This window comes from Podarcis vaucheri, assembly GCF_965113315.1.
Source record: "Podarcis vaucheri genome assembly, chromosome: 9".
Lineage (NCBI taxonomy): Eukaryota > Metazoa > Chordata > Lepidosauria > Squamata > Lacertidae > Podarcis > Podarcis vaucheri.
The window spans coordinates 2823191-2850972 of record NC_138767.1 but is presented as its reverse complement, the minus strand read 5'-3'; the positions used below and the strand labels follow the sequence as shown (position 1 = coordinate 2850972).

The window sequence follows — 27782 nt, the reverse complement described above, 5'->3', positions numbered from 1 at the left end:
TGGGTTCCCTCCCAACTCTGCCGTTCTGCGATTCTGTGAATCTCCCGCTTCAAACGGGAGCGACCACCGCAGCTTGCCAGGAAAGCTCTGCACAAAGACCAGCATTTGAGACTTTTTCTGAAACAGCTTCGCAGTTTATTCACTCCCTGATTACACACGGCAGCGTTAGGGGTGGGGCAAAGGGACAAAAAAAGAGCGTTTTTCCTTTTTCCAATGGAAGAAATGTCAAGGGGTGCAGAGAGCACACCCTGGGTGTATGTACAAAGCAAACAATCATCATTCTTGCGATATCCGGGAGCCCCTCTCCCCCCTCAGGTGAAAACAAAAGTTTAATACCCACTTTGATGCCAAACCGGAATCAAGAGTTTTACAGATGGTCACCCCGACGCAGAGAAAACCCAAAAGTGTGGGCTTCAGGATCATGAACCATGAGCATAAATAGATATATATACACACACACAAATAGAACCTTTCCTCTGCATCAGAGAAGGGTCTCAGCGGGAACTTCAAGCGTGAGGTGGAGGGCCCCAATTCCCCGGTTCCCTGCAACCCAGGAGGTGAGCCAGGGATGCAGGATTCACAGTAGAGGCGATGGCTCCCAACTTGCAGAGATTAAGCGCCACCGTGAAGACGCGGGAGACACAGCAACCGGGTCCGAGCCGCGTCCAGAATTAGGTCGGTCAACAATGGCAGTGGAACCGCGCGCCATTCCAGGCGTTTGGGAATACATTGCCCATCAGCCCCAGCCAGACAAGGTGCATGATGGGTTTTGTAGTCCCAAGGCATCTGGTTAGCAATGGCTGCAGGACTCATCACAGTGATGTGGAGGTGGTTTATTAAGAGAAAAGTGCAACACGCACGCACGCAAGTTGGAAGCCACCAACGGGCAGTAAGCAGTTCGAAGTCTAGAGTCTCCAACAATTTGGTGGCACACACGAAACGCCACAGATCTAAGCCTGACCAGTGAGCAAAGGCCTGGCCTCTCACGCTACAAATCAGTTAACGGAAAGTCCTTTTTCTCTAGACGGAAACATACAGCATTCAGGTAGAGGGCTCTTCCTCTCCCCAATCCCAAAAATAGTCAAGCTACAAGAGGTTTCTTCAGAGCTCTAGGGTGGGGTTTCCAGGGCAGGGAGATAGTTCCAAGTGCCAAGTACTGCTAAAATTCCTAATACTGAAGCCCATTAGACTCCTTGTCACCCAGATACTGGCAGGTTTTTTTTTGGGGGGGGGGAGCTGGGGGCTTTTTGTAGAGGACAGTCCCCCAAATACTAAGATGCAGTATTTTTTTTCTTCAAAATGTTTCCCTTCCGCTCAGAACTTCTGTGACATCTCTGCCCAGCATCCTGGGCTCATTATAAATAAACTGCATCCAAATTTAAAAGGTACATCTCTGTTTTCCATACATCTGCCACATGTGGTGGAAATAAAGAGGACTGGTAGAATGGGTTTGCGGTAAAAACCAAAAAATTAAAAGCACTCCCCAATTTTTTTAAAAAACACACGCAAAATCTACAATTCTTCTGTATCTGAATTAAACATAAAAAGGTGTTCAGAAGAGCCTGATAGGAGTGATATATCCCACAACTTCATTAAAAAAAACAACAGCAAGTCGTTCTACTTTCCGATTTCAACGTTGCAAAAACACAGAACGTGGGAATCTGTGCAAACTAAAGAGTTCCTTCTAAGTGCTTTCTCCCCACATCTGCCCCCCGGTCCTTTGTGGTGTGCAACTGGAAAGAAGCTTTCGTTGTGGACAGAGCTGATAAACCTTTGCGCCCACACTTTGGGGTGGATGAACTAGAGGTGGGAGGCAGATTCAGGAGCACAGGCGGGCTTACTGCGTTTCTTTTCAATGGTAGTCCCGGGGTAGGAGAGAAGAAAGGACTTGCTTCCCGGGTGCATTTTGGCCTCTGAAATCTTCGCCTCCAAGCGGACAGGCCCTTCGATGGGGCTCATGCACAACAGACCATGCACAACCTCAATGTCGCTTCCTATGCAGTTTGTGGGGCAGGATTCCTCGTTGCCCCTATAGTGGCCGTTTCCCAATAGCTGCCTAGTTTCCCCCCCTCTTGAAGGGAGGCGGCGTCACAAGCCGGAGGGTGCGGCAGATTCTCCCCCAAGTTCTCCCGGAGAAAAGGCTCAAAAGCTGGCGATAGAAGCACGTCTCCGGGGTCGGAGAGAGAGAAAAAGACCCAAGCCGGCAGAGGGAGATTCACAGCTTTTGAGGCAGGTTCCAGCCGGCTGGACCCAGAGGTATCGCTATTGCTGGAGTTGCTGTTTAGACAAGCAGTTGCGACTTCCCCCCACCCTCCCCAAAAAGCAAATCCCAGAATCTGAAGTCTCCAAATGAGCACAGTCAGTGGGGGAAAAAGAAACGTCGATTGTTTTTCCTGCGCTGCAGAAGTCCACCCTGAATTAAATGTGTGAGGGAAAAACGGCTGGCTCCTTAATTCCTGCAGCAGCAGCCCCTCTCCCCAAATATCCCCCCCTCCCAACCACTCCCTCCCCGCCTTAGAAGTTCTTGAGGCGGCTGTATAGCTCTCGCTTGCTTTTCTCCCCAGCCCATGTGCGGCTCTTCAGGCGGAAATTGCGAAGATCTTCTTTGAAGTCTTTGTGGTGCATCGGGCGGTAGTTCTGGGGTTCACAGTGCATCTGGTTTGGGGGGGAAGGAAGAGGAGAAAAAACAGTGCTTAGTTTATTTGGGGGGTTGCTACTGTTATAAGAATTTTTAGGTCTCATATATACATCATTTTGGTTGCCCTCCTTTGCACACCTTCCAGTCCACCTGTCTAAGCCCATCGCAAAAAACTCACTTGATATTGCGGGAAGAACTCTTTATAGCCTCCTTTCAAGACGTACAGCTCAGGATAGTGCAGGGAAGGGTAATCGTTGCTGGCCCGGTCTTTTTCCCTGACAAAACGGCACCTATGGAGGAGAGCGCAAATTGTTAACACACATAATCTTAAATACGGAGATGCAGGTACACACAAACGCACACACACACATATACAGTTTTCTTGCTGTTCTGGGCATCAAAGGACTAAAAGTACAGGGTCAGGTTTAAGGTGCTGGTTTTGACCTTTAAAGCCCTATACGGCCTAGGACCCACGTATCTACGGGACCGCCTCTCCTGGTATGCCACGCGGAGGACCTTAAGGTCCACAAATAACAACACTTTGGAGGTCCCGAGTCGCACGGTGGTCAGATTGGTCTCCACTAGGGCCAGGGCCTTTTCAGTAGTGGCTCCGACTTGGTGGAACGCTCTGTCACAAGAGACTTGGGCCCTGCGGGACTTGACATCTTTCCGCAGGGCCTACAAGACAGAGCTGCTCTGCCTGTCCTTTGGTTTGGACTCGGTCTGACCCTTATGCTTCCCTCCCCTTAAGGTCTTGATTTATCAGCTATTTTAAAATGAGGCTGCGCTGCATTTTAAATTGCATTTTAACCTGTATTTTAAATTGTTTTTTTTTTTCCCCTCAACCCCGCCTCTTTTCCCCCTATTATGTTTTTACTGTGATTTTATTGGTGTTAGCCACCCTGACGGCTGGGTATAAATAAAAATTATTATTATTATTATTATTATTATTACTCTTCAAGCCCCTAGTCCTGAAGGAAACGAAAATCTGAAAACACCTATTTCAGAAAAACTGGGAGTGGCTGGGTTTCAGGAGAGGAGGTGGCAGAAGCTACTCACGTCCTGGGTCCTCTCTCGGAGGAGAACTCGCAGTGGAAAACAACGATCACCCTCTTTGCCGGGTCACACGGCACGATGGGCTTCTTGAGAAGGAACTCTTCCACATCCTTTTCCAGAGGAAGGTTCACAGCGCCCTGGAGAGAAAGGCAGGGTCAGGGCAGGATCCATCAAACAGACCCATAGCAAAAAGCATCACCAGTTCCCTCCCTTCCACACCTGGAGCGCAAAACACACTTTTAAGTGCAGGTATGCAACAGAATACGAAGCTTGTTGAAATAAGGGAATCGATCTTGAGAGAACAAAGATTTCTGTAGTGAGCAAGACTCAGACTTCCCACCAAAGACTCTCACTTCCACTCGATGCTAAGTTTCTAGCGTGATACTTTCCAATTTTGTAGAATCAGAGTTGGAAGGGACCCCCCAGTGGCTATCCAGCCCAACCCCCTGGACAGGAAGATGTCAACAAGCCCTCGGCTAGTCCAGGAGTATAGAGTTCTATAGGGGTATGGGTTTTGTGCTTTGCCAGGACTCTTGAACTTGAAATGAAATGAAATGAAGGAGCGTCTCCACCCGCATCGTTCTGCCCGGACACTGAGGTCCAGCACTGAGGGCCTTCTGGCGGTTCCCTCGCTGCGAGAAGCCAAGTTACAGGGAACCAGGCAGAGGGCCTTCTCGGTGGTGGCGCCTGCCCTGTGGAACGCCCTCCCACCAGATGTCCAAGAGAACAACAACTACCAGACTTTTAGAAGACATCTGAAGGCAGCCCTGTTCAGGGAAGTTTTTAATGACATTTTAATGTATTTTTAATCTCTGTTGGAGATGCAGTCTAGTTTAAGTAAGCTAGCGGCTGAAGAGCTGGACATTGATCATGGGGACAAGGGGTGATGAAAGGTCACCACTTCCCAGACTTCCTCTGGTAGCCTTGAAGGCAAGACTCTGCAGGCAACAGGAACAGCCTTCCTCACAGGGGGGGGGGGGTTGCCAGAGCAAAAGAAATCCTTTTTGCACGTCAAGAGTGCCAAACACAAGACCAAATGCAAGGGCCACCACTGATTGATTTTTTTAAAAAAGCATCCATCAATATACAGTTTACAAAACACTGAGGACACAGGGAGGAAAACACAATTTGATAAGAGAGAAAAATGGTGCAAGGTTTTGTTTTCCCTCCAAAGTCGGTCATGGGGAGTGAAGGGGGCTGGAATAGATGACCCCTGGTGTCCCCTTCCACCTCCAAAATTACACGAAGGGATGGGGCCACGAACCTCAGGGGTCAGAAGTAATTCTCAGGAGGCATACTGGGCTTATTCTCTTCTTTAAAAACAAGCTTAGTTTGGCTTTTGAGGGGTTGCCCCCACCCCACAAATGCCCCCACTGGGAATAGCACCACGTATTGGGGTTTCCAGTGGTGGGGCGCCGTATGGAAGGAGCAACCAGCTGCCATTGGCAACACGACCCAACTAAAATACCGTATTTTTCGCCCCATAAGACGCACTTTTTCCCCTCCAAAAATGAAGGGGAAATCGGGGTGCGTCTTATGGGGCGAATGCCTGCAAGCCTCGCGCGCCCGGCAGGAGGTCCCACCAGGTGCGCGAGGCTTGGGGCGGCAGCGGACTGCTTGCGCGCACCTAGAAGCTTGGAGCGCGCTGAGCTCAGCCCGCCCCAAGCTCCTGGTGTAGCGCAGCGATCCGCTAGCCCTGGGAGAGCCCCGCGGCTCTCCCAAGGCTAGTGGACTGCTTGCGCGCACGCAGAAGCTTGGGGCACGCTGAGCTCAGCACGCCCCAAGCTTCTGGTGTAGCGCAGGGGTCCGCTAGCCCTGGGAGAGGCGCCCGGCTCTCCCACGCTAGCGGAGACCTTGCCGGCACGCAGAAGCTTGGGGCACGCTGAGCTCCGCACGCCCCAAGCTCCTGGTGTAGCGCAGCGCACCTGGGGGGAAATAATTTTTTCCCTTTATTTCCCCCCCAAAAAACTAGGTGCGTCTTATGGGCCAGTGCGTTGCGTCTTATGGGGCGAAAAATACAGTACTACAAAAAGGTAGTCGCTGGTGCCCTGTGTCCAACCTGAGATGGACGTTGTTTTATTGGCACCTAGAGGGTCCCAAACCGGGCAGGACTTTGGCAGGGCGATCCCCCAGCCCTTTGAGCTGCGCTTGGGACAGGGGAGGTTCCTCAAACCCAGGGCAGATACAGTCCAGCACCCGACTCCAGCCGGTGACCTCAAGCAGGCAGAGGGGCTCACCTTGATGTGGCCTCCTTCGTATTCATAGGGATATCTGCAGTCCACGATCACACAGTTCTCAATGAGGTTGCTGAACTGGCCCGTCAGAACAGCAGCCATCTGCGGGCAAGCGACAATAGTAAAAAATAAGCCATATATATAGAATCACTTGTATTATTTTGCACCCGAGACATTAAGCACTGCTTGCTGCCATCCTGGGAGTGCAGCCTGGAAGAGGCCACTGGTGCCAGACTTCACCATCATCATCATCATTATTATTATTATTATTTATACTTTTCACGTTTGTACATTTCATTAGTTCTACCATCATTTTAACATTTCAAAGTTCGACTTCCTTCCCCCTCTTTCCTTAAATTTATCATCTTCTGCATATCCAAATTCATTTAATTTGCTCATTTATTTATCTACTTTAAATATATGCTCTAATAATAATAATAATAATAATAATAAATGTTTATTTATACCCCGCCCTTCCTGGTTCAGAAAACCGGGCTCAGGGCGGCTAACAACAAATTTAAAACACTTTAATGGATGCTACAAAAAACAGCATAAAATACGGTATAAAACGTCAGTAACGATGAAATCAAAAATCAAATTGATAGGTAGGATTTGGTAGGAGTCTAAAAAGCCCTGGACACAAATTTTAATGGCTTTCTAGTGACTATGGTGGCTCATGTTCCAGAAGTAATGTTTTTAGTGTTAACTCTGAAGTGTAGACTAAATTATGACCAAACTCAGCCTCCTGGCGTATATTTTGCTCTAGGAAGAGTTTGGTCAGAACCAGGGCGCATCGGTGTCTAGATGTGAATTTCCTCCCAGCTCTCCTTCCCCCACTATGGTATTTTTGAACAGTTGCACTGGGGCACAAGATCCATGGCTAAAGCAAGGTCTCCAAGGTGGTGGCCCCAACAGCTGCGGAAAGCAGAGCTACAGGTCGCTTGTGCGAAAGAGGAAGAAGCGGCCTGGAATATTGGATTCTGAGCTTGCTCACCATTTCTGGAGAGATGTACTTGAGGTCCTGGTGCTTCCCTTCCACCGTTTGCAAAACGTAAGCCTGGAAGGTAAAGAAATGCATTTTAGTCCTTCTGAAACGCTACGATTTCATTCGATTTTGCATTGTTTCGTGTTTGCACTGGTACGGTGAGCAGTCTTTTTTGGCCAAAAGGCAGTACACGCATAGCATTGCATAACCTAACATGGTTTGCAGGGGTTCTTGCCAGTACCTTCGAGAAGTCTCCGATCAGCTCTCGGTGGTCATTGTCCAAGATGTTTGCGATCTCGCTGGGGCAGCAGGAGCGAGAGCGAACCAGCCGAGGTTTCTAGGAAAAGCGGACGAGAAGGACTGTTAGGGAGGCTGCACGGCCACATCCAGGATGCCAAACCCAGTAAGCATCCGAGATCAGGAGTAGGGAACCATCGGCCCTGTACGGCGCTGGTGGACTGGGACTCCCATCAGCCCCAGCAAGCATGGCAAAGCATGGTGGGAGTTGTAGATCACTGACACCCAGAAGGCCAGAGGTGGGGACTTTCTCCCACTAAAACCGGCAAAGACTCCTTCCTGGGCGCCAGCAATGGGCTCAAGCAAGTCATTTGGGCAGAAGCTACATCAGAATCTCCACCCAGGTTTTTGCTTTTTAAATAACAACTGATAATGTTATCACTATATTCTGCTTTGAAACTTTCGTCGCAGTCAAGCGCTACACAAATCTTGTAAAATGAAATAAACAAAGCCACAACAAGTGTACAAAAAGCCACTGTCACCCCTTTCTTCTGATGCAGCCCCCAGAAATTGAGCAAAACCTCACAAGAAATACGTGGCAACCCATCTTAAAAGACCAGGCCAGAAGGCGCCCTAGGACTTGGAAGGCTAAACAACAACAAGCCTACACATCAGCAGCCTGCCTCCCCCCAAATGTATTATTTAAATTCATTAGTTGCTTTTTTTGCTGCAGTAATTTGAAGCAACCTCCAACATCTTAAGCAAAACACACACGTTAAAAAGAAAAATCTGAAAGTTTAAACTACATTAAAATATCCCTGCAAAAAGGCCGCAGATGGTTCAAAGCCAAAGGCCTGGTGAATGAAGAACACTTTTGCCTGGCGCCTAAAGATATGCAACGATGGCGTCAGATGTGGAGAGCATTCCACAAGCAGGGAGCCACCCCTACAAAGGCCCTGTTCCCTTTATTGCCGCCTTCAACCCTCCCTCTTCCCACGTCCTTTTGAGGCAGCCTCTGTTGCATGAATTACCGGCTCTTCTTCCTTCTCTTCGATGGCGCCGCCAGCCAGACTCTTCCGCCTCTTGTTTTTCACCGGCGTCTCTTTGTCCTGGGGCCGGTCCAGCCGCTTCAGGATGGGCCTGATGACGGCGCTGGGCATGGACGGGGAGCGGAAAAGACGGCGGCATTTGCCAGTTCCCAGGGGGCTCTGCTTCAGTTTGGGGGAGAAAGAGGGAAATCGTAAGACTCCAATACTGCATGAAAGAGAGACAGACCTTGGCGCGGTACTTTTTATTTACCGTATTTTTCACTCCATAAGACGCACTTTGTTCCTCTTAAAATCTAAGGGGAAATGTCTGTGCATCTTATGGAGCGAATGTGTGGTCCCTGGGGCTGGCTGGGGGCTCCTGGGCTTCCCCCGCCAGCCCCGACAAGCTCAGGGAGCAGTGGGAAGGTTGCGCACAGCCTTTCCGCTGCTCCCCGACCTGCTCTTTGGGGCTGGCGGTGGGGGAAAGCCGGGCTTCCCCCCGCCAGCCCAAAGAGCAGGTCAAAAGGAACCCGAAGCCTCCGGAGCAGAGCGGGAACTCCTTCTGCGCTCCGGAGGCTTCGGGTTGCCTTCACTGAAGGCGACTGAACGCACCTTGTTTTAGAGGGGGAGAACAAGAAAAAAAATTCTCCCCCTCTCTGCGCAGCGCCCCTTCAGCGACGCAGAGAGGGGGAGAATTTTTTTTTCTTGTTCTCCCCCTCTAAAACAAGGTGCGTCCTATGGTCCGGTGCGTCCTATAAAGCGAAAAACACAGTATGTAGACTTTTAAAAACGCAACAAAGACAAGGCCATTTCACATGGCCTCGAAAAATATATTGTTTGTGGAAATATCGCGGGGTCAGGAGGAAAGGCCTGAGACAAAGCGTTTTCCTGCACTGCAGGGGGCTGGAATGGATGACCTTCAGGACCCTTCCAACACAACGATTCTAGAAATTCTCCACCGCTGTTTCTTAGCAAGATTCAAGGTCCACATGGGGAAAGCTTGAATCAATTTGTCTTTCCCCTCACAAAAGTGGGGCAAGGCTTTGCCAACCTGGCAACCTCCAGAGGCTTCGAACCACAACTCCAATCAGCCCCTGCCAGGACATAGGAATCACTGGAACAGGCTAACCATGCAGATAGTTTCAATCTCAGCAAGTAGCTGGAAGGCCAGGTGGCCATCCGGTCCTAGCTTATCCAGAGCACCCCACTGCAATAACTCTTTATTAGCAAACAAAAAAAAAAAAAAACACACACACACACACAATCTGCACAGGGGTGTCAGGCCTAATGAGCAGAGCAACTCATCTCCGGTAGGTCTTCCCCCATGAAGCAGTTGCTGAGACTGAAGGTCCCTGACTCCCCATAGCTTCCTAAGCATCCTCCTCTCCAGGATTTCCCCCAAGCAATCGGAGACTGTGCCTCTGTGAACCAACCTCTCCTCCGCCCTCTTCACGCCTCTCCTGGTTCTTGGAGATTCATCTCTACCTCTCTCCTGCTTCTGCCTCCAATTCTGGGCTGCTCTCTTCCCCGGTCTCTCCCTGCTCACTGAGCCCTGTTGCCTCTTGATCTTCCAACACATCTTCTTCCCAGTCCTCCGGCTCTTACCACCCGTTGTCATCCCACCACCACTCCCCACTGGGGAAGGAGATGGGGATTTCAGGAGAGGAAAGAACGAGAGAGAAGGAAGGCCTGCCTTCAAGCTGAAGTTTCTCTTCCTTAAAATGCCACGCCAACACCAGTACCAAGACCTTGTTCACCCACAAAATAAATTCTTTTTTGGAGGGGGGGGGGACAGGGACAAACAAAGGGTGTTAACACGGCACTGTCACGTACCAGGCTGGACTCATCTTCCTTCCTCACCAGAGGGGCCATTAGCAAGTTCTCCATACCCAACGGGAAATTTCCATCGCCCTGGAGGAGGGAAGGTAGGACCCATTTATTGAAGCGGGGCTGGCTCAGGAGACCCCCACCCCAGGCTGGGGGTTTGTGCAATAGGAAAGAGAGGGCAGGGGAACCCCAAAGAAAACCCAACAGCGATACGAAAGGAGAAAGTGGCTAAATCTAACAAGCAGGCAGCCTCAAAACACATCAGAAGACATCCGAAGTAAAGGAATTTAAAAACAAAGCCAATAAATCAAAGCAGCCGATTTTAAAAACTTAGGAGAACAAAATATTCTGTACTAGCTGATTTCTGTGCCATTTTTTGATGGCTGCCCCTCATACAACACAGGACAGTACTCTTATCTGTATATTCGAATCTGCCATATGTAGTGACGCTACTGCATCAAGTTACAAGAGATCTGCCAAGGATTCTTTACTTGTGGTTTTAGAGCCTGGGAGACCAGGGTTCGAATCCTCTTAAGCCATGAAGCTCACCAGGGTGATTCTTCAGCCAGCTGACATCTCTCTGCCTAGCCTCCCTGACACGGCTGTTGCAAGGATGAAAATGGAACTATGGGAGCCACCATTACCTTCCTCGGAGGAAGGTTGGAATATGAATGTCATACCAAAAGGCGGTCCTTGCACAGACCCACAGCGCTGTTCCCTTGGGACTTCTACAAAATTCTACAAAATTTTCTAGAAATTCTACAAAAAACTGCCTTCTGTTGAGTCCGAGCTGCAAGCAATGACAAACTCCACACAGAATTCAGAGAAAACCTCAATACTGATAGTGTATTTTCTATCCAGGTCACAAAGACAAGTTCAAAAATCGGCCAGCTGTGTTTAGCACAGCTCTTCCCCTTCTATATGCCTAACAAGCAGACAACTACAAGTCTAATTAATTTTGTGACTTTGGAGAAAACTCAACAAAAAACAGCAGTTTGCACACAGACATCAAAAAACAGCAGCGGAAATGGCTGAGGTTTGCAGAGTGAGCTGTGAAGGTTAAATTGCAACGCCAACCAGGTTTCTCTAGGAATTTGCACCACTGAAACCTACTCCCAAGTCGGCCTTGCTTGGGATTGCAGTTCAAGCAGACAGAACTTTGCTTTCTTTGACGCAAGATAGGATCTTAAAGGCCTTACCTTCAGGTCTTCCTCATCCAGGATTTCCAAAAACCCATCGTCATCATTATCTTCGTCAACCATGAAGGAGGTCAAGGATGAGCGGCGGAGGTAGACATGGCTATCAGACCCTGGGCTCCTGTTCTCTTTCTCTGGGCTCGAATACTGAAAGGGGCAAGGAAAACAGAACCATCAAGACATTTTGCATTTATTAAAATCCTTTATGCCCTACGAGAAGGCTCCCAGAGTGGCTTTTAAAAATAATAATAACAGCAACAATAATAATAATAAATTCAGTAGCATTACTCTTGGGTTTGCAATCTTTAAAAGACACGGCACAAGAGGAAAAAGGGACAGGAGGGAGGAGGAAAACATGAAACAGTGAAAGACATGAAATGGGAGGGGGCTGAAAAAGCCACCATTGTGTGTTTGTTTCAAAGCAACTTTCCCCTCCACCTTGTCTATTTTATTATGGGCATATCCTGTTCACATCAAACGTAGAACAATGGCAGCAGGATGTAACAGGAATCCCAGGAGATCTCCCACCCGGGGTCTGTCTAGACTAACACCTGCTTAACTCAGTTATGTGACTTTAATTGGCAGTATCAATTGGCTGCAAAAGAAGGAAAAACCTGGGGGGTTTCTATGCTTGCCACTTCTGCAACAAAACCAGTTTTCTCCCCCCCCCAATGGTGGGTATTGACGAAGAATTGAGTGCAATGCTCAACATGGCAAATGTTCTCCCAAAACGCAGCAACTCCTGGAACTGTGCATGTCTGCATCTAACCTAAGCTGAGAGTCACAAGCACAGTTATCATCCGGCTGAGAACCAAAAATCCATCTTGGCTTTAACGCCAAGAATTAGACAAGGAGAGGCAACCAAAAACTGCAGAAAAACAAATAAATCAGAGAGTATTGCTCTTACCCAAAAGAAGCACACTCACCATGAGGTCTGGGGCAGAGTTTGGCCTCTGTGCAAAGGGGTCCTTCTTGCCAGCCCCACCACCGGAGAGGCACAACCTGCCCACAGGTCGCAGGGGCTTCTTGAAGATGGCGCCTTCCTGCAGGGGGAGGAAGCAGAGATGCGCTGCAACTTTCGGAAGGACGCGAGGAAGTCGCCCGTTCAGCAGCGCTGCGCAGTGGGCGGAGAGGGGGGGGTAGGGGGTTGCACCAGGAAGGCACATTTCTCACCACTTACATTTCCGCCGTTGCCTTGGAGGCCAGAGTCCGTCTTGGCAGCCACTGGGCTGTTGAATTCCTTGCAGTTGGAAATGTTCCTCAGCGTGGGACTCGAACCCAGAAACTGCACCTGCCAAGCCACAAGTCAAGCAGGATGAGTTTTGCACTCAGGTTTAGATTCTCATGGGCAACCCCACAGGACAAGCGTCTCCATCGTTCTACCCGGACACTGAGATCCAGCTCCGAGGGCCTTCTGGCTGTTCTCTCAATCTGAGGTTACAGGGAACCAGGCAGAGGGCCTTCTCGGTGGTGGCTCCCGCCCTGTGGAATGCCTTCCCATCAGATGTCTAGGAAATAAACAACTATCTGACTTTTAGAAGACATCAGAAGGCAGCCCTGTTTAGTGAAGTTTTTAACGTTTAATGCTGTATTATGTTTTTAATATTCTGTTGGGAGCCGCCCAGAGTGGCTGGGGAAACCCATCCAGAAGGGCGGGGTATAAATTTATTATTATTAAATTATTATTATTATTATTATTATTATTATTATTATTATTATTATTATTATTATTTTGAAAGATTAGGCCTAGCTGCACAAAGACTCCCTTGCTCCTGAGCATGTACAGAATATTTCTCTCCCCACTTCTCAAGATGAGGAGGCACCAAGCGAAGTTTCCTGGTTTAAAAAAACAGCTGGTAAACTTACCGGCAAAGACTGGATTCTTCTGATGGGAAGATAATCACTGCAAGGAAAAAAAGAGGGAAATCATAGTCAGCTGCGGACTTTGGAACTCTCTCCCACTGGAAATTTTTATCCTACTCTGAATCTATTTAGAAAGGTTTCAAAAGTTGTTTTTTACATATGAAACTGCTGTGTTTATCATGGATGTTCTATTCTCAAAATCACTTTGCAATGTTCCATAAAAAGATATTCCTATCTGGAACGGGATAAATAGGTATTTGCTCGGGTTCTGCCAAATCTAAGGACTGGCTGATACTTTCAGAGGACTCACAGACAGAAAAGTTTTCTCCTGACTGTCCCGCCTCTAGCTGCAGGCAAGGGACTGCGTCTCTGAGTCCTTTCCCTTCAGAGGATCATAAAACTGTAGGATTGTGGAAGAGACACCAAGGGTCATCTAGTCCAACCCCGAAGCACACTTTCTGGGTGCGCAAAGGCAGAATGTCAAATGAACAGCTGTGAGTCCCGCTTGATAAATTCTCCTTCACATGCAATAGCAATTTCCACAAGGGACATTTGCAGCCTCTCAACAACACCTCAACAATCCCAAAGGGCAGCTATCAATCAGTGGAGGCAATACTGAGTTAAGACAGTACAAGGCAGCTTCCTGCATGCAGACCAGGAAAACCTTGCTGCTCAATTCTGCTGCATGCATAGGCGACCTAGTTAGTTCAATCTCCCCAGCGCCATAATGGGAGCCTTGCCAATAATAATAATAATGAGCAGAGACAGGAAAAAAGCCCACCCACCAGCCCCAGGAACCTGGAGATAATAAACCCTGAAATATTATTAGCGTCTGCAAGTCTTGGCGTGCTCAGGCGACGTGCAGAAGGTAGCAGATGGTTTCTTAAGCAAGACAAGAGTGGGTGGGGGGGTGAAGCCCTCAAGGATGGGGGCTTGAGAGCATCTCAAAGGAGAAAGGGGGAGGGAAAGGGGGCTTCCCTGGGTCACTGTGCCACTTTAGGATGTAAAGCACTTACTTTCTGAAGACTCGCTGAGACCCAAACATGTTCCTCTCAAACCTGTTGGATGAAGACAGGAAAATCATGCATGTTTCGCTCAGTGCCAAGGGGCACCCCCAATGTGTTGCTGCAAGGGTCCCTGACTGGGGGGGGGGAGGCCAATAGCCTCCCAAGGGTGCCGTGTGGGCTGGCGTGGGTGCGAATCAGGGCCAGCTACACCCTAATCCAGGCTGCGTTGCCCCAAAAGCAGAGAGGGAGGCAGAAATCCTCCCATTCATAAAGAAGGTACACAACTTAAGACCATCAAAAGACCCTTCCTGGATCAGGCCCAACTAGTCCACAATGGCCACGACCCATTGGGACCCAAAGGGAAATCTACAAAGCAGGATTCGAACACAAGAGCAGCGCTCCCACTTCTTGTGGTTTCCAGCAAGTGGGATTCAGGAGCGACTGTGGAAGCAGAGCAGAGCCATTGTGGCCATAAGCATCTCCTCCTTCTCCTAATCCACTTCTAAAGCTATCCAGTTTAGTGGCTAGCACTGCTTCCTGTGGCAGGGAGTTCCACAGTTTAATGGACGGGTGGACTTCGTTCCCGAATCTCCCAACATGCAGCTGCCTCGGATATCCCTGAATTCAAGCGTTAGGCGAAGAGGGAAGAAAACTTTTCCCCACCCTTTTTCTCCCCTGTCGTAAACTTCTGTCGCCTCGCCTCTTCCTCGCCTGCTCTCTAAATCAAGCAATTCACCAAAAAAGGCCATCAGCTGACCAGCTACGAATTTTTCTTTTTCAACTCTGCACTTCAGAAACTAAAAGCACAGTTGCCCAATGTCTTGCTTCTTTGTGCCGAGTTCAGAATGCGCTCCTCTATAGCCATACCATGTTCAGCCATTCCTGTCTCCCGCTGTGCAGTGGTTTCACACACACGCACACACACACACCGTTTCCCAGCTGCCCTGAGCTGGGCCCCCTTGCGCTGTGGCCATTCGAGAGTTAATAAGCGTGGCCCGGCGGTTGCAGGGTGGTCTTTGTGGAGACATGAAAGCGGCTGCCAGCTGCTGCCAGCTTTGGGCAAGGAGGGAGGGGGCCTTGGTTCAAGGATCTCCAGGAAAGGGGATCAAAGATCCCTTTTTGCATGGAAGTGTGGGGAGAAGAAGGGCATTCCCATGGCAGCGGGTGCTGTTGCGAATCAGGGTGGGGACTCTCCGGGTGCCATCTGCCAGCTACGTGGCACAAACCCAATCCCGCTCCCAGCTATTGAACACACACGCCCATCGCCAGCCTTCTGAGTAAGGTAATTCCCCTCTTCCGTTAAGCAATATTTGCAACAGAGAATCGGTGGTTCGGCTTAATTCAGCCAGGGCTGCAGAAAATGCCACGCGCCGCAGATCACTTATAAGAATGGCAAAGGTGGCTGGATCAGGGCTAGTCGCCCATCTGGCCCAGTCACACAGCGGCCGACCAGTTGCCCGTGGAAACTGGCAAGCAGGATCCGAGCACAATAGTAAATAATAAAATTTTATTTATACCCCGCCATTCCCGGTTCAGAAAACCGGGCTCAGGGTGGCTATCAACAAATTTAAAACACTTAATTGATGCAATGAAAATCAGCATAAAACGCGAATAACAATAAATCAAGAATTCAAAATCAATTTAGGGGGGAAATCCATCCAATAAACATTAGATGATCACCAGGGCTAGCTGGCTAAATTAGTCCTATTTGGGCCAGTGCAGTGGTCCAGGGCTGGCTTGCTGCATAATCGCACAGAGTTGCCCTAGATCAGGCTTCCTCAACCTCGGCCCCCCAGATGTTTTGAGACTACAGTTCCCATTATCCCTGACCACTGGTCCTGCTAGCTAGGGATGATGGGAGTTGTAGTCCCAAAACATCTGGAGGGCCGAGGTTGAGGAAGCCTGCTCTAGAGTCACTGCACACAAGTCACTGCGCCTCCAGGGACACCTGGCCGGGCTGGGCTCACAGCCCACAACCCGCAGGTCCCAACCAAAAGGAAAAAGGATTCAAAGTCCACCCAACCCCTCGCTGCAGGCTCTTCACAAAGGCAATCTCCACCCACCGCAGGCAAAAGAGACAGTGCGATGTATTGGTTACAGTGCCAGACAAGGGCATGGGTTCAAATCCCGCAGCTCAGCCCCCTTGCTATCTTATCTCAGCCTAGCCTCCTTGCAGGGATGTTGTATGGGGGCGGTTAAACGAAGAGGGAAAAGAATGGATGCCACCTTGAGCTCCTGGGAGGAAAAGCTGGGATATAAATACAGAAAATGAAAATACTAATAGGAAGGGAACAGAACTAACTCCCCCCCCCCCAATGGAAGGCCACTTCTCACAAGCCACCTAGATGCGGGGGGACCTCTCTCCAAGGCTTTCCTGCCATTCCCCCTCTTCAACTTGCACACAAGCAAGTCGCAGCCTAGCAGATCCCCCTTTGCGTCTGTCCCCCAAGTACAAAAGGCCTCACTGAAGCAGCCCCCGTTTCAAGAGGGGAGCCTGTTGCATCTCCCGACACCTTTGAAGATGGATGAATGCAAGAGAAGGAGGCAGAAGAGGAGAGAAGTGTTTAAGGTCCTTCAACTGGACACTCCCAAGGAATGCAAGCTTTTCTCTCAAAAGACCAAGAGGCTGCAGCTCAGAAATCCAGGCAGATGTTCCCTGCTTCAATAAAGGGGGCGGGTGGAGTTTCAACCATCTGTCTCCGATCCCCATTCACCCGCCTTGCAGCTGCCAGGCTAGAAACCACCCACCCACCCCCACAGGGCAGGTGCAAAAGGGGACTTTTAACTTGTTAAAAAGACCTAGCCGAACCCTTTTTAAAAAATCTCTTTGGTTGTGGGAAGCAAGAGAAGCTTCTAATTGCATGATCTCAAAAAGGTGCCTTAGGAATGGGGAAACAGGACACATTTTGCCCAGCAAAAAAAGTGTGTCAACAGTGTATTCAGTTGCCGGGTTTTGAGAGCGAAACATATGAACTTGCCTTAATTCCAAAAAAAAACTCCAACTAATGGGGAGGGGGAGTTTTAATCAAGTTTCGAAAATGTTGGCAAACTGATCAGCTGCAGCGACAGATTAAAAGCTGCAGAACTTTCAGCAAGACCCAGACTTCTGTGGTTCAGAAGGGGGGGGATAACCTGAAGGAAAAAGACCCCCAAAGGACACATGTTTCACCCCCTCCCCAGGCCCAATGAGTCCCTGGCATATTGAGGGTTCAAGTAAAATAAAAAATGCAATTCACTGTGGTTTCCCAACACACACACTTTTTATTAACTGTCTTAAATTGTTGTTGTGGTTGGTTTTTCCCATTGATAATTTCATCTTTTTTTTCCTAACTGCTTGCAAACCACTTTGAGGTGGGAGTGTTATTTTCTTCAATCTGGCACTGTACAAATTTTACGAAATAAATAGATAGGGTAAGAGCAGGCAGCCTTTCGAAAGCAAAGCAACCTTTTGAAAGGAAACTCTCAGCATCATCCTGGCCGCAACTTTGCAGAGTTTTTCCTGTTAAACTCTGAAGACATCGACAACAACAGGAAACCGTCAGGAGTGCAGTTAAGACCTTCACCCATCAAGTCCAAAGAACTAGACAGGGGTCCACCCACGCAGCCCCACACCCATTTTTTTGGAGGGCAGGTTTCAAAAATACTGGTTGGGGAAGAAGTTTTCATTTTCCAACCCCTGAACCATCTCTTGGCAGCGGCCTGGCCCAAAGTTTTTTGCTTTCTGCTGGCAAAGGTGGAGCGCTCTTAATTCTCCCACGGAGACTGGTTTTTCTCAAATCTGCTGCTGGGAGATGGGAGAGGCCTGTTTTCCCACAAGACCACACCTGTCAACCCCTCTCGGCTCGCTGGAGGCGAGGGAAGCCTGGCCCTAACTGCAGGGGACTGGACTAGATGACTCTAGGGACCTCATCCAACTCTCCTGGTCTGCCCTGCAGAGGACCTTAAGGTCCATGAATACCATAGTTTAGAGGTCCCGGGCCCTAAGGAAGTCAGATTATCCTCCCCCAGGGCCAGGGCCTTCTCAGTGATGGCTCCGACCTGGTGGAATCCTCTGACCCATGAGACCAGGGCCCTGCAGGATTTGACCTCCTTCTGCAGAGCTATTCCACCTGGCTTTCAATTTGAACTTAGCCTGATCTTTTAGTCCCCTTCCTTCCCTCCCCCTCCCCTTTTTTACCCGCTCTGGGATCCCACAGCTAATTCTCCCCTGGTCTCCTCGCTGGCCCAAGTAGGACTAATTCAGCCAGCTAGCCCTGGTGATCATCTAATGTTTATTGGATGGATTTCCCCACTAAACTGATTTTGAATTCTGAATTTACTGTTATTCACGTTTTATACTGTATTTCATGCTGTTTTTGTTGCATCCATTAAGTGCATTGCACACCCTACAGATTTGGTAATGATTTCAAGCGCCTGAACACAGATTCTCTACTTATGCTACCGGAGGCCATGCAAGCAGATTTTTGGACTGTTGCGCGCAGCCCTAGGCACAGAACAGCATTCTGGCGCACCCTGGAATGCCGGTGCGATATGGGAAATGGATTAGTCACAGTGGATGCAAACTTCCAGCGAAGACCAGCATTTCAAAGTACTGAAATCTGGGCACTTCAAATACATCCGAGGAGAGAACAAAGGCCACCCCAATCCACAAGCAGTAAAGGGATTAAGAGGGCAAGAAAACACATCCTTAGCTTTGAAAATTCACCTGAAAACAGCCAAGCCTTAAACCTGCCACACACCCAGCAAACCTGAAACCAGCTACATCACCCTCTCCAGCAAATGCAGGAAGGTTCGATCAATCCCCAAAGATTAGAACCAAATCTTTTAGGTTTCAGCCCCCTTAGGCTGAACTACAGATCTGAAACTGTTTTTTTAGTGCCCAACATAGCTCCTGCTGAAGAACTTCAGGAGATGCCTTCTGGGTGCAAGTCCATGCCACAGCAGATTGCGGTTAACAGGAATGGAATTCACACTTCTTGAGAATGACACAGGTTTCAAATTAGGGGAAGCTGCCGTGTTGTGGTCCTTTCCTCGACAAGGCTAGATCATTTTGAGTAACAGTGGAGAGGGGACCCTTGTTGGTGGAGAGAGGACCCTTGTTTTTGTTTTCCAGCAAACACAGTTCCACCGAGGGAGTCAAGAACTCTTATCCCCTTCACCAGAAAAAGGTCAGGACCCACATTCCCCAGCTGGCCGCCATTTGGAATTGCCACACTTGCAGGGAAAAATGTAATAAAAGACTGCAGGATCAGGCCAGAGGGGCATCTTGTCTAGCATCCTGTTCTTACATTAGCCAACCAGATGCCTTGTGGGAAACCAGCAAGCAGGATTCGAACGCAAGAGCAACACTTTCCTCCTGCCGTTTCCAGAAACTGATATTATCATTATTATTATTTATTCTTCTTTTATATATTGTGATTTTATGTCGTGAACCACCCTGAAATCTACGGGTAGATCTCATTATTATTATTAGTTATTATTACCAGTTGTAATAATCATAATCATATGACCTCAGGCTGGTTCACGACATAAAATCACAATATATATAAGAAGAATACCTAATAAAAGCAAAACGAAAGGCAACCCAAAAATCTCCCCTTCCACAACACAATTCTTGAGCCATTTGCTGTTGTTTCTTGGAAAAAGCCCTTGGGCCCTTTCTGTTCCAAGAAGCTAGCAAACTAAAACTGCGTATCAGCAAACTGCATCAAAAGACGGAGCCTCGGGATTAACGCTTTTTCACGCTCCATCAAATCCGTACTTAAAGCCTTTCTGCTGGGGGCTGAAACCAAACCACCAACACCTCCCTACCCTCCAAGGATCAGCAAAAAAAATATCCAACTTACACATCTTCCAAGATCTCCAGCTCTGGCTCCATTGGGGAATCCAGGCCCAGGCCTGTGCCAACAACAACAAAAAGACGTTCACATGAGGAAAGAGAAATACGAGGAGTATCGCTAAGGCCGCCGGGATGGGAGGGAGCCCCCCAGCTTTTGAGGTCTTCCGTGGGGTTCCTCTCTTCACATTCTGCTAAGAAAGAGACTGACAAAACTAGACGTTTCTCAAGAAGAGCTGCAAAGAGGCTCCAAAAGGCACATTAGGTTTGGGGAGCTTATGGGATAATGGTGGGGTGCAAACATTTGAACGGGGAACCAGAGAGAGGGCATATATTTGGGCTGCCATACAAAGATTCAGGGCTGGGAAAGGAGAAGGGCACTTCTTGTGTTCCAGGTACGCAGAAACCCTGGACTTTTCCAGGTATTACTGAACTGAAATTCCCCACACCCCAAAAAACTCTGGCCACCGCCCCCTTAAGCTCCATAAACTGAGCCCCCGTGCCCCCTACCCCATAAAAAGCATCCTTCAGAACTGCAGCTTGCACAACCCACTAAAGAAAATGGTTCAAACTGTTTAGTTTGATTAATGCATGGGTGGGCAACCTAAGGCCCAGGGGCCGGATCTGGGCCAATCAGCTACTAAATCCGACCCATGGACAGTCTGGGAATCAGTGTGTTTTTACATGAGTGGAATGTGTCCTTTTATTTAAAATGCAATTTCTGGGTTATTTGTGGGGCATAGGAATTTGTTCATCCCCCCAAAAAAAGAAATATAGTCCAGCCCCCCACAAGGTCTGAAGGACAGTGGACTGGCCCCCTGCTGGAAAGGTTTGCTGACCCCTGGATTAATGCAACAAAAGGGATGGACTTGGTGCAGCGATGACAATCTGATAGTCTAGATAATCGATTTCGTCTGAGTTCAGCCACCCTGCAAAAGGCCGCACATTCTCCTGATCCCAGATCATACAGAATCTGTGATCCTGGATCACAGATCGTCTGCTTCAGGCCATGCCAACCTCTGATCTGCAACTGCAGGATACCACCTCCTAGGAGAGTCTCAGATGCTTTGGGGAATGCCCTGCTTTTACAGATTAAAGGCTTGCTGATATGGTCCAGGAACCCCTCTGGAATCTTTCTCTGTTCAGGCTTCCCCAAATTGGCGCCCTCCAGGGAATCTCTGGACGACAACTCCCATCAGCACCAGATGCTGCGGACAATGGTCAGGGATGGTGGGAATTTTCGTCCCACGCTTAACTGGAGGACCAGCGGTTAGCTGCCTTTGCACCCTAAGAGATCAGGGGAGTTCGCCTGCGCCCAAAGACCCATTATGACCGGCAATGGAAGGGTGCCTACTAGAATTAACAGGCTTAACCGAGATGGCAAAATCGGCATGTTTAATCAGAGAAAGAGACAAGCATCCCATAAAAGACCCCAGTCAGAACTGCTCTTCCCAGAGAATAAGAGCCACTCCTTTCGCTTTAATTGGGGTCGGTTGTTTTTTGTTTGCTACTATGACATGCATTTTTATGTTTTTATATTGCAAACCTCCTTGTGATCATTGGGTGAAAGGAGATACAAAATTAGTTATTATTATTATTTAACATAATGTAGGGGAGACACACTAGTCTCCCCTGCTTTGCAGGGGGTCCCTTCCAACTTTATGATTCGATGATTCTGCCCAGCACCGTTTTAAAGTTCCATACTGTTATTCATGTTTTTATACTGTATTTTATGCTGCTTTTATAATTAAGTGTTTTAAAGTGTTTTAAATTTGTTGTTAGCCGCCCTGAGCCTGGTTTTTGCACCGGGAAGGGCAGGGTATAAATAAAAAATTATTATTATTATTATTATTATTATTATTACTACTACTACTATTATTATTATTACAAGGTTGGAAGACAATTCAACAGGGGCTGTTCCCATCTCTCTGCACACAGTGAGCAGGCAGTTTTTTCTTAACACCCCCATGACATAGTTTAGTGAAGCCCAGGAGCCCCATTTGGGGAAGGCAGTTGGCAGCCGCCTCCAAACACCGACCTGAATCTCCCGATTCCTGCGAGGACTCGGAGGAGACGGAATCCTGCGAGGACCACTCTTTCTTGAAGTCAAGGCCCAGTCGCTTCCTTCTCTTGGGTGTGTCACAATCACTGCAAACCGGGAAGAGAAAAGACCAGTGATTAAGAACCTTGGAATATATTATTATTATTATTATTATTATTATTATTATTATTATTAATGATAACAGTAGTGGAAGCCCACCCATATGACTGGGCAGCTCCCAACCTATATAAAAACATAATAAAATATCAAATATTAAAAGCATAGCTTCTGTTTTGTTTAAAATCACGTTGTCCTTCCAAGGCAGCCATGTCCGTATGTGTTGGACGTGCCCCAAGGTAAAAGACTTCTGGGAAAGGATTTATAACGAACTGAAAAAAGTGCAGAAAAACACATTAAAAAACCAGAAGCCTTTTTACTTGGTATAGTGGGGGGTGAAATCCCCAAAAAGGCCACAACAGCTGTGAGCATATTGCTAGCGAAGAATTGGAAGAAACAAGATTTACCAACTATCGAAGAATGGCAGATGAAGATGATGGACTATATGGAACTTGCCGAACTGACCGGGAGACTCCAAGACCAGAGAGAGGAGACAGTGGAAGAAGATTGGAAGAAGTTTAAGGAATATTTGAAAAAAATATGTTAATATTTAAATCTTAGAATAGCTTTGGAAGTGGATTTAGGCTGTAGGGTTAGAAGTAGAAGATAGTGTATTTTAAAGTAGCATTATTTGTAAGTGATAAAATGTGAAGGTTTTTTATGGTTAAAGTAAGTGTGATAAAAAAAATGGTTAGAAATTATGATATGTAAACTGCTAAAGATGAGGTGAAATGAAAATCAGATAGGGGGGACTTGGGGAAGCCCACCTAACAATGTTTAGAAAAAATAAGGATAAGACAAGAACCTGTTTGTATTGTTTGTTTTTCTGTTTGTGTTGTTTATTTGTGTTATAAAATGAATAAAAAAAATTGGGGTGGGGGGAAAAAGCGAGATGAGCGCCGCAACCCCATAGTCGCCTTTGACTGGACTTAACCGTCCAGCGGTCCTTTACCTTTTCCCTTTAGGCCAGCCACTCTCTCAGCCCCAAGATCAGCGTTACAGCCAAGCGTAGATTTGAACCCAGAGCTTCCCACCTTAAGTCTATAATGTGCTGCAGTCGCGCTCCTTTAAACTAACTTCCCTGTTTTACTTTTTTCGAAAAAAGGATCTGGGGAAGAGTTTTGTGAAACATAGAAAGCTTGCTCACTCCTTTGCAACTTCCCGTTTAAAAACTAAGGAGAGACCGACATGTTTGCTGGTTCCAGATTGTCACAGCTCCGCTTGACCTTGGGGGGGGGGCGCACCAAGTTTCAGGTCTCTGGGCAACGTACAGAGCGCCAGGCACCTTATCGTAAGCCACAGCGAGATGCCAGCTGCTCAATGATTAACTTACGGGGCAGGTCGGCTCACTGATGGGAGAGGCTGCTGGGCAAGGTTAACTGCAGGCCCAGAGATAAAATAATATATCTCGCCCCCATTTCCTCTCCCTCCACCCAGCTGCAAAAAAAAAATGTTCTTGCCAAAACTCCTGAGGGAGTGGGTGAAAACACAGAGAGCCCAGGAGAAGGGAAGGGGCTGGTCTAAGGTCTGACCTGAGACCCCACCAGCCTGTCGTTGTGCTTTAAGTCCAGTGCTGATTTCTGTGCAGGCAGAAAAGTGGCTTCTCTGCTAAATCTAGGAGTTTTTTCTCCCATACACAGTAGGGGCTTCACTACCCACTGAGCGGTAGTTCCCCCTCCAACAAACACCCCCCCACACATGTGTTCAGATTGCAAACTGGGCCTTTCCAGCACCCAATTCACCGAGTAGAAAAACAGATGTGTAGAAATGGAAGAGACCACGGGGGTCATCTAGTCCAACCCCTGGCAACGCAGTACTCGAACTCAGGACCCTGAGATTAACAAGTCTCATGCTCTACCGACAGAGCTATCCCCAGTCTGCACTCCACCTCAGCCCTCCTCCCTGGGAGATACTCCTAACCTTGCAAAGCTGCTACTGTTGTTGGACTACAAATCCCATCATTCCCCGACTGCTGGCCCTGCTAGCTAAGAGATGATGGGATTTGTAGTCCAACAGCAGCTGGGGAGACCGAGACAGATGAACCCCAAAAGGCCTGAGTCACAGTTAAGGCAGTTTCCTCTACTCCAAAAAAAATAGAAGGTCTTGCCAACCCCTCCTGAGCAAAGGATTACAGCCTCAATATTACTAGTGGGGCTGCAAAGCAGCTCTTGTCAAAATCCCCCCCCCAAAAAAATCCTGTTACAGGTTACAGACACCATAATTATAAAAACAGTCATGCAGTCGCAGTTTCACAAGAGCCAATTTTTCTGCAAAGCCTTTTGCTTCTACCAGGCAAGAACAAAATAAAAAGTCCTGTGCGTGGCCCCTGCCACATGAAAGGCATGCAAACATTATTTGCTCTGCTGCACACCCTGGCAGGGGAGGGAGAGGAAACCACACACACACACACACACTCCAAGCACGCATTATTTCTTCTTTTTGAACAGAAGTGACATTGTGCAGGCAAACAGTCCTACTGCGAGGAGGCAGGAAAGAGTGTTTCAAAGAAGGGAGGGAAGAGGAAGAGGTTAGAACAAAGTGGGGGGAGAGTGGGGGGAGAATGAAGAATGCATGCATGCAACCACTGGAGGAAGACAAAAGGGAGCATTTAAAAAGCAACCGAAGAAAGCAGGTTTACATGGACTTCACCCTATGCCCTGGGTTTAACAACTGAACTTAGGTTTTGATAAATCCCCATTTGATTTTCCTGTCCCGCTGCTGAGCACATGTGTGCAGCTCCAACCCATTCCTAGCCCCCCCCCTCGCCCAAATATGCATGCTTAGGATTACAGCCTAATGCACATTTTTTTCCAAAAGGGAAACTCCCTTCAGAAAGCCTCAGGGCTGCCCACCCAAAACTCAGATGAACCAGTTCTCTTCTCCAACATGGAGGCAAGATGGTTGCATGGAGTGGGGGGGGGGGAATGGTATATTGACAGGGCCCCTGACCAACCACAGCCTCCTTCCCCCCCCCCACAATACTCCTCTCACCAGCCAGACCCCCCATCTTGCATGTGATTATTCAGCAGGGCACCACACATTAGCCAACAGTAAAATCCCACAAGACAAATGGAAAAAGCAATGGATCTCGTTTCTAGCGCATGCATGCAAGTTCCTAAAGGCTGTGTGGCACAGTGCTTAGAGCAGGCATGGCCAAACGTGGCCCTCCAGCTGTTTTGGGACTACAACTCCCTCCATCCCTAGCTAACAGGACCAGTGGTCAGGGATGATGGGAATTGTATTCCCAAAACAGCTGGAGAGCAAAGTTTGGCCATACCTGGTCTAGCAGATGTCACTCAAAGGGGTTAGAGTGTGGTCACTGTGGGTTGTTGGTTTTTTACACATCTGTTTATTTATTTGCCTTCATGAAAACATTATTAGAACTTGCTTTAAAATAAATAAAAAAGAATCAGTTTAGTTTAGTTTTACACTATTCAACCATGTTTGGAATGGCTGGTTTCACATCTGACCAAAAATAAATGTTATTTCCAAGAAAGCATGCACTGTGTTGCAGGGGGTGAGGCTCCTTCCAGAATAAAAGCGCCCTTAAATTCAACAAGCGCATGGACCACACAGCTCAATGCATCAGGTGCACGATGCACAACCCTGAACTGGGAAAACAGGAGTGCGTATAAGTCTGCGCACGCTCAAAGCGCTTCTTGCGGCCTTCCAGGAAAACAGGATGCTAGGCTTAGATGGGCGTCTGGCCCGGATCCTGCTGTGTTACTCTTACACTTGGGGAGGGGGAGAGAATGAAAGGATGGTAGGGCAGAGGAAAGACCCCGTGCATTGCAGTGGGGCTGGGCTAGAGGACCTCTGGGTTCCCCTTGCAATTCTACAATCCTAGGACGACCCAGAGGAAAACTGATCAGTGTTTAGGGTATTGGCAGGGCACCTTCCAGATGTTGATAGATTCCAAAGGCCGCCCCCTCCCCCGCCCCAATAATCCCAGGCCTGATCCTGCTGCAAAACTCTTACAATGGGAGTGGAGGGAGAGAGAATGAAAGGAAAGGAAAGGAAAGATTTAGTTTCTTTGCATTTCCTGCATGGCAGTGGGGCTGTTCTAGGAGACCCTATATGTCTCCCATATATATATATATATATATATATGACAATCCTATATTATTTTAATGTTGTATTTTAATCTTGTTTTTTAAATTGTATTTCAATCAACTTGTTTTTATTATTGGTTGTTAGCCGCCCTGAGCCCGGTCTTGGCTGAGGAGGGCGGGGTATGAATAAAATTATTATTATTATTATTATTATTATTATTCAACCTCAAGGGGGTGGTTTGTTTTGTCTTTATTCTGCATTTTGAGTTTCTATCTTGTATATATATTGCTGCCCCTGCCCGGAGCTCTGCGGATGAATATACAAATTTATTTTTAAAAAATGGAGAAATAAAGGGGAACTAACCAGTGCTTAGGTTGGGGTAAAGCAGAAATGGAGGGGGGGCTCTTCCAGATGTTGCTGGCCCATCGCTCCCTCCCCCAGCACAATCCCAGGCCCTGCAGCTGCGAGTCGCGCAACATCTGGAAAGGCGCCTCCGGCCTCTTTCCCAACCAGCCACCTTAGGGGGGCTCCTGCAGCTCCGCAGGGACCCCGATTCCTCCTCGACCCCACACGTGTCCCCCCCCAATACCCACAGTCAGCCCTCTGCCTCCGACCCCCGCCGGCATTCTTGATCCCGTTAAAGGCTCCCTTTGTCCGGCTCCCACGCGGCCAGGGCGCCCCCCAACCCTGCAAAAAAGCTGCTCGCTCTTTCCACCCAGGAGAGAAGTTTGGGGGCAGGAAGACGGGGGGGGGGGGTTACAGACTCTTGCTTTTTTCCAAACGCACAGAAAAAAAACCCTTGCAATGTTGCAAAGGCGCGCACGTGGCCTCCCGTCCCGTCCCGCAAACTACCCTTCCCCCTTTTCGCGTGAAATAAAATCATGTAAGACTGCACGTGAGGATCGGACTGGTGGGTCGCTTGCAAAAAGCGACACGCACCCCCCCCCCAAATAATGGATTTCCTTTTAGGCCCAGTCTGTTTTTATACCACCCCTCGGGCAAATCCTGCGTGCACAAAATGACATGCAAAGCTAAATTCCTGCAACAACGCACGCACCCCGCGGACCTGCAAGATCCCCCATTTTCCTCCTCCAAGGCGCTAGTCCTCGTGGTCTTACCTGCCCAGGCCGGTCAGCTTGTCCATATTCAGCGCCAAGGTGGTGACCGGGGACATCGCGGCGGCTCCGTCGCCCTCCGGGAAAAGGGTCTTGGGCCCGACGGCCCGGAAGCCGAGGGTCTTCCTGGATCTCCGGGCTTCGCGGCAGGCCGGGGGGGATCCCGCGGGTACCCGGGCGGTCTCCATCTGGGGCTGCTGCGCGTAAAGGCGAGAGGCTGGAGAGGCTCCGCGTTTCTTTCTCGAAGCGCCGCGAAAATCAAAAGAGGAGGAATCCGATCCGAGGGAATGATGGCTGCCCGCTTCGGCTGCGAAGACACGTGTCGGGGCGCGTTCCCACGAGCATGCATCCAGGCTCGGCGAGAGGCTGCCGCGCCGAAGTGCTCCCTGGTGAAAGAGATGGTTGCTTTGGAGAGAAGCAGAAATAAATATCCCGGAGGCTTCTTTTCAAAAGCTGGCGCTGCGAGGACAGGGCGAAAGGAGAGAGATGCTCGTTGCACAAGAGGAAGCAAGGATGCGCGGCGCCCCGAGGGGGGTTTTTATAGGCAGG

General features: G+C 48.6%; 2 protein-coding genes across 3 annotated transcripts in view; one reads left to right on the top strand and one right to left on the bottom strand.

Annotated features, from left to right (window-relative positions):
* LOC309540087 (C-type lectin domain family 4 member F-like) overlaps nt 1-27782 on the top strand; it is a gene marked incomplete at its 3' end in the record, with an annotated part of 160155 nt that overhangs the window by 42297 nt on the left and 90076 nt on the right. The gene's annotated exons all lie outside the window — the stretch shown is intronic.
* On the bottom strand, nt 113-27775 carry CDC25B (cell division cycle 25B). 2 transcript variants are annotated; one of them, XM_082236493.1, is made up of 16 exons: nt 27237-27775; nt 21946-22055; nt 19918-19969; nt 14081-14122; nt 13068-13104; nt 12382-12492; nt 12128-12244; nt 11205-11348; nt 10012-10089; nt 8182-8361; nt 7155-7250; nt 6923-6985; nt 5932-6030; nt 3698-3831; nt 2817-2928; nt 113-2655 (listed from the first exon to the last, which is right to left on the bottom strand). In XM_082236493.1, exons 1-16 carry the CDS (start codon nt 27419-27421, stop codon nt 2515-2517), a joined length of 1701 nt encoding a protein of 566 aa, XP_082092619.1. In that variant the 5' UTR covers nt 27422-27775; the 3' UTR covers nt 113-2514. The 2 variants fall into 2 exon arrangements, with proteins under 2 accessions (XP_082092619.1, XP_082092620.1); XM_082236494.1 differs by having other exon boundaries at nt 8182-8358; nt 27237-27774.

Bases quoted from the DNA above. Each gene is read 5' to 3' on its own strand.
- CDC25B (XM_082236493.1), bottom strand. From the start codon at position 27,421: ATGGAGACCGCCCGGGTACCCGCGGGATCCCCCCCGGCCTGCCGCGAA. The intron at 12,245-12,381 runs GTAAGTGGTGAG...CTCCCCCTGCAG, and splicing joins TCCAAGGCAACGGCGGAAAT to GAAGGCGCCATCTTCAAGAA. The intron at 2,656-2,816 runs GTGAGTTTTTTG...CCCCCAAACCAG, and splicing joins AGTTCTTCCCGCAATATCAA to ATGCACTGTGAACCCCAGAA.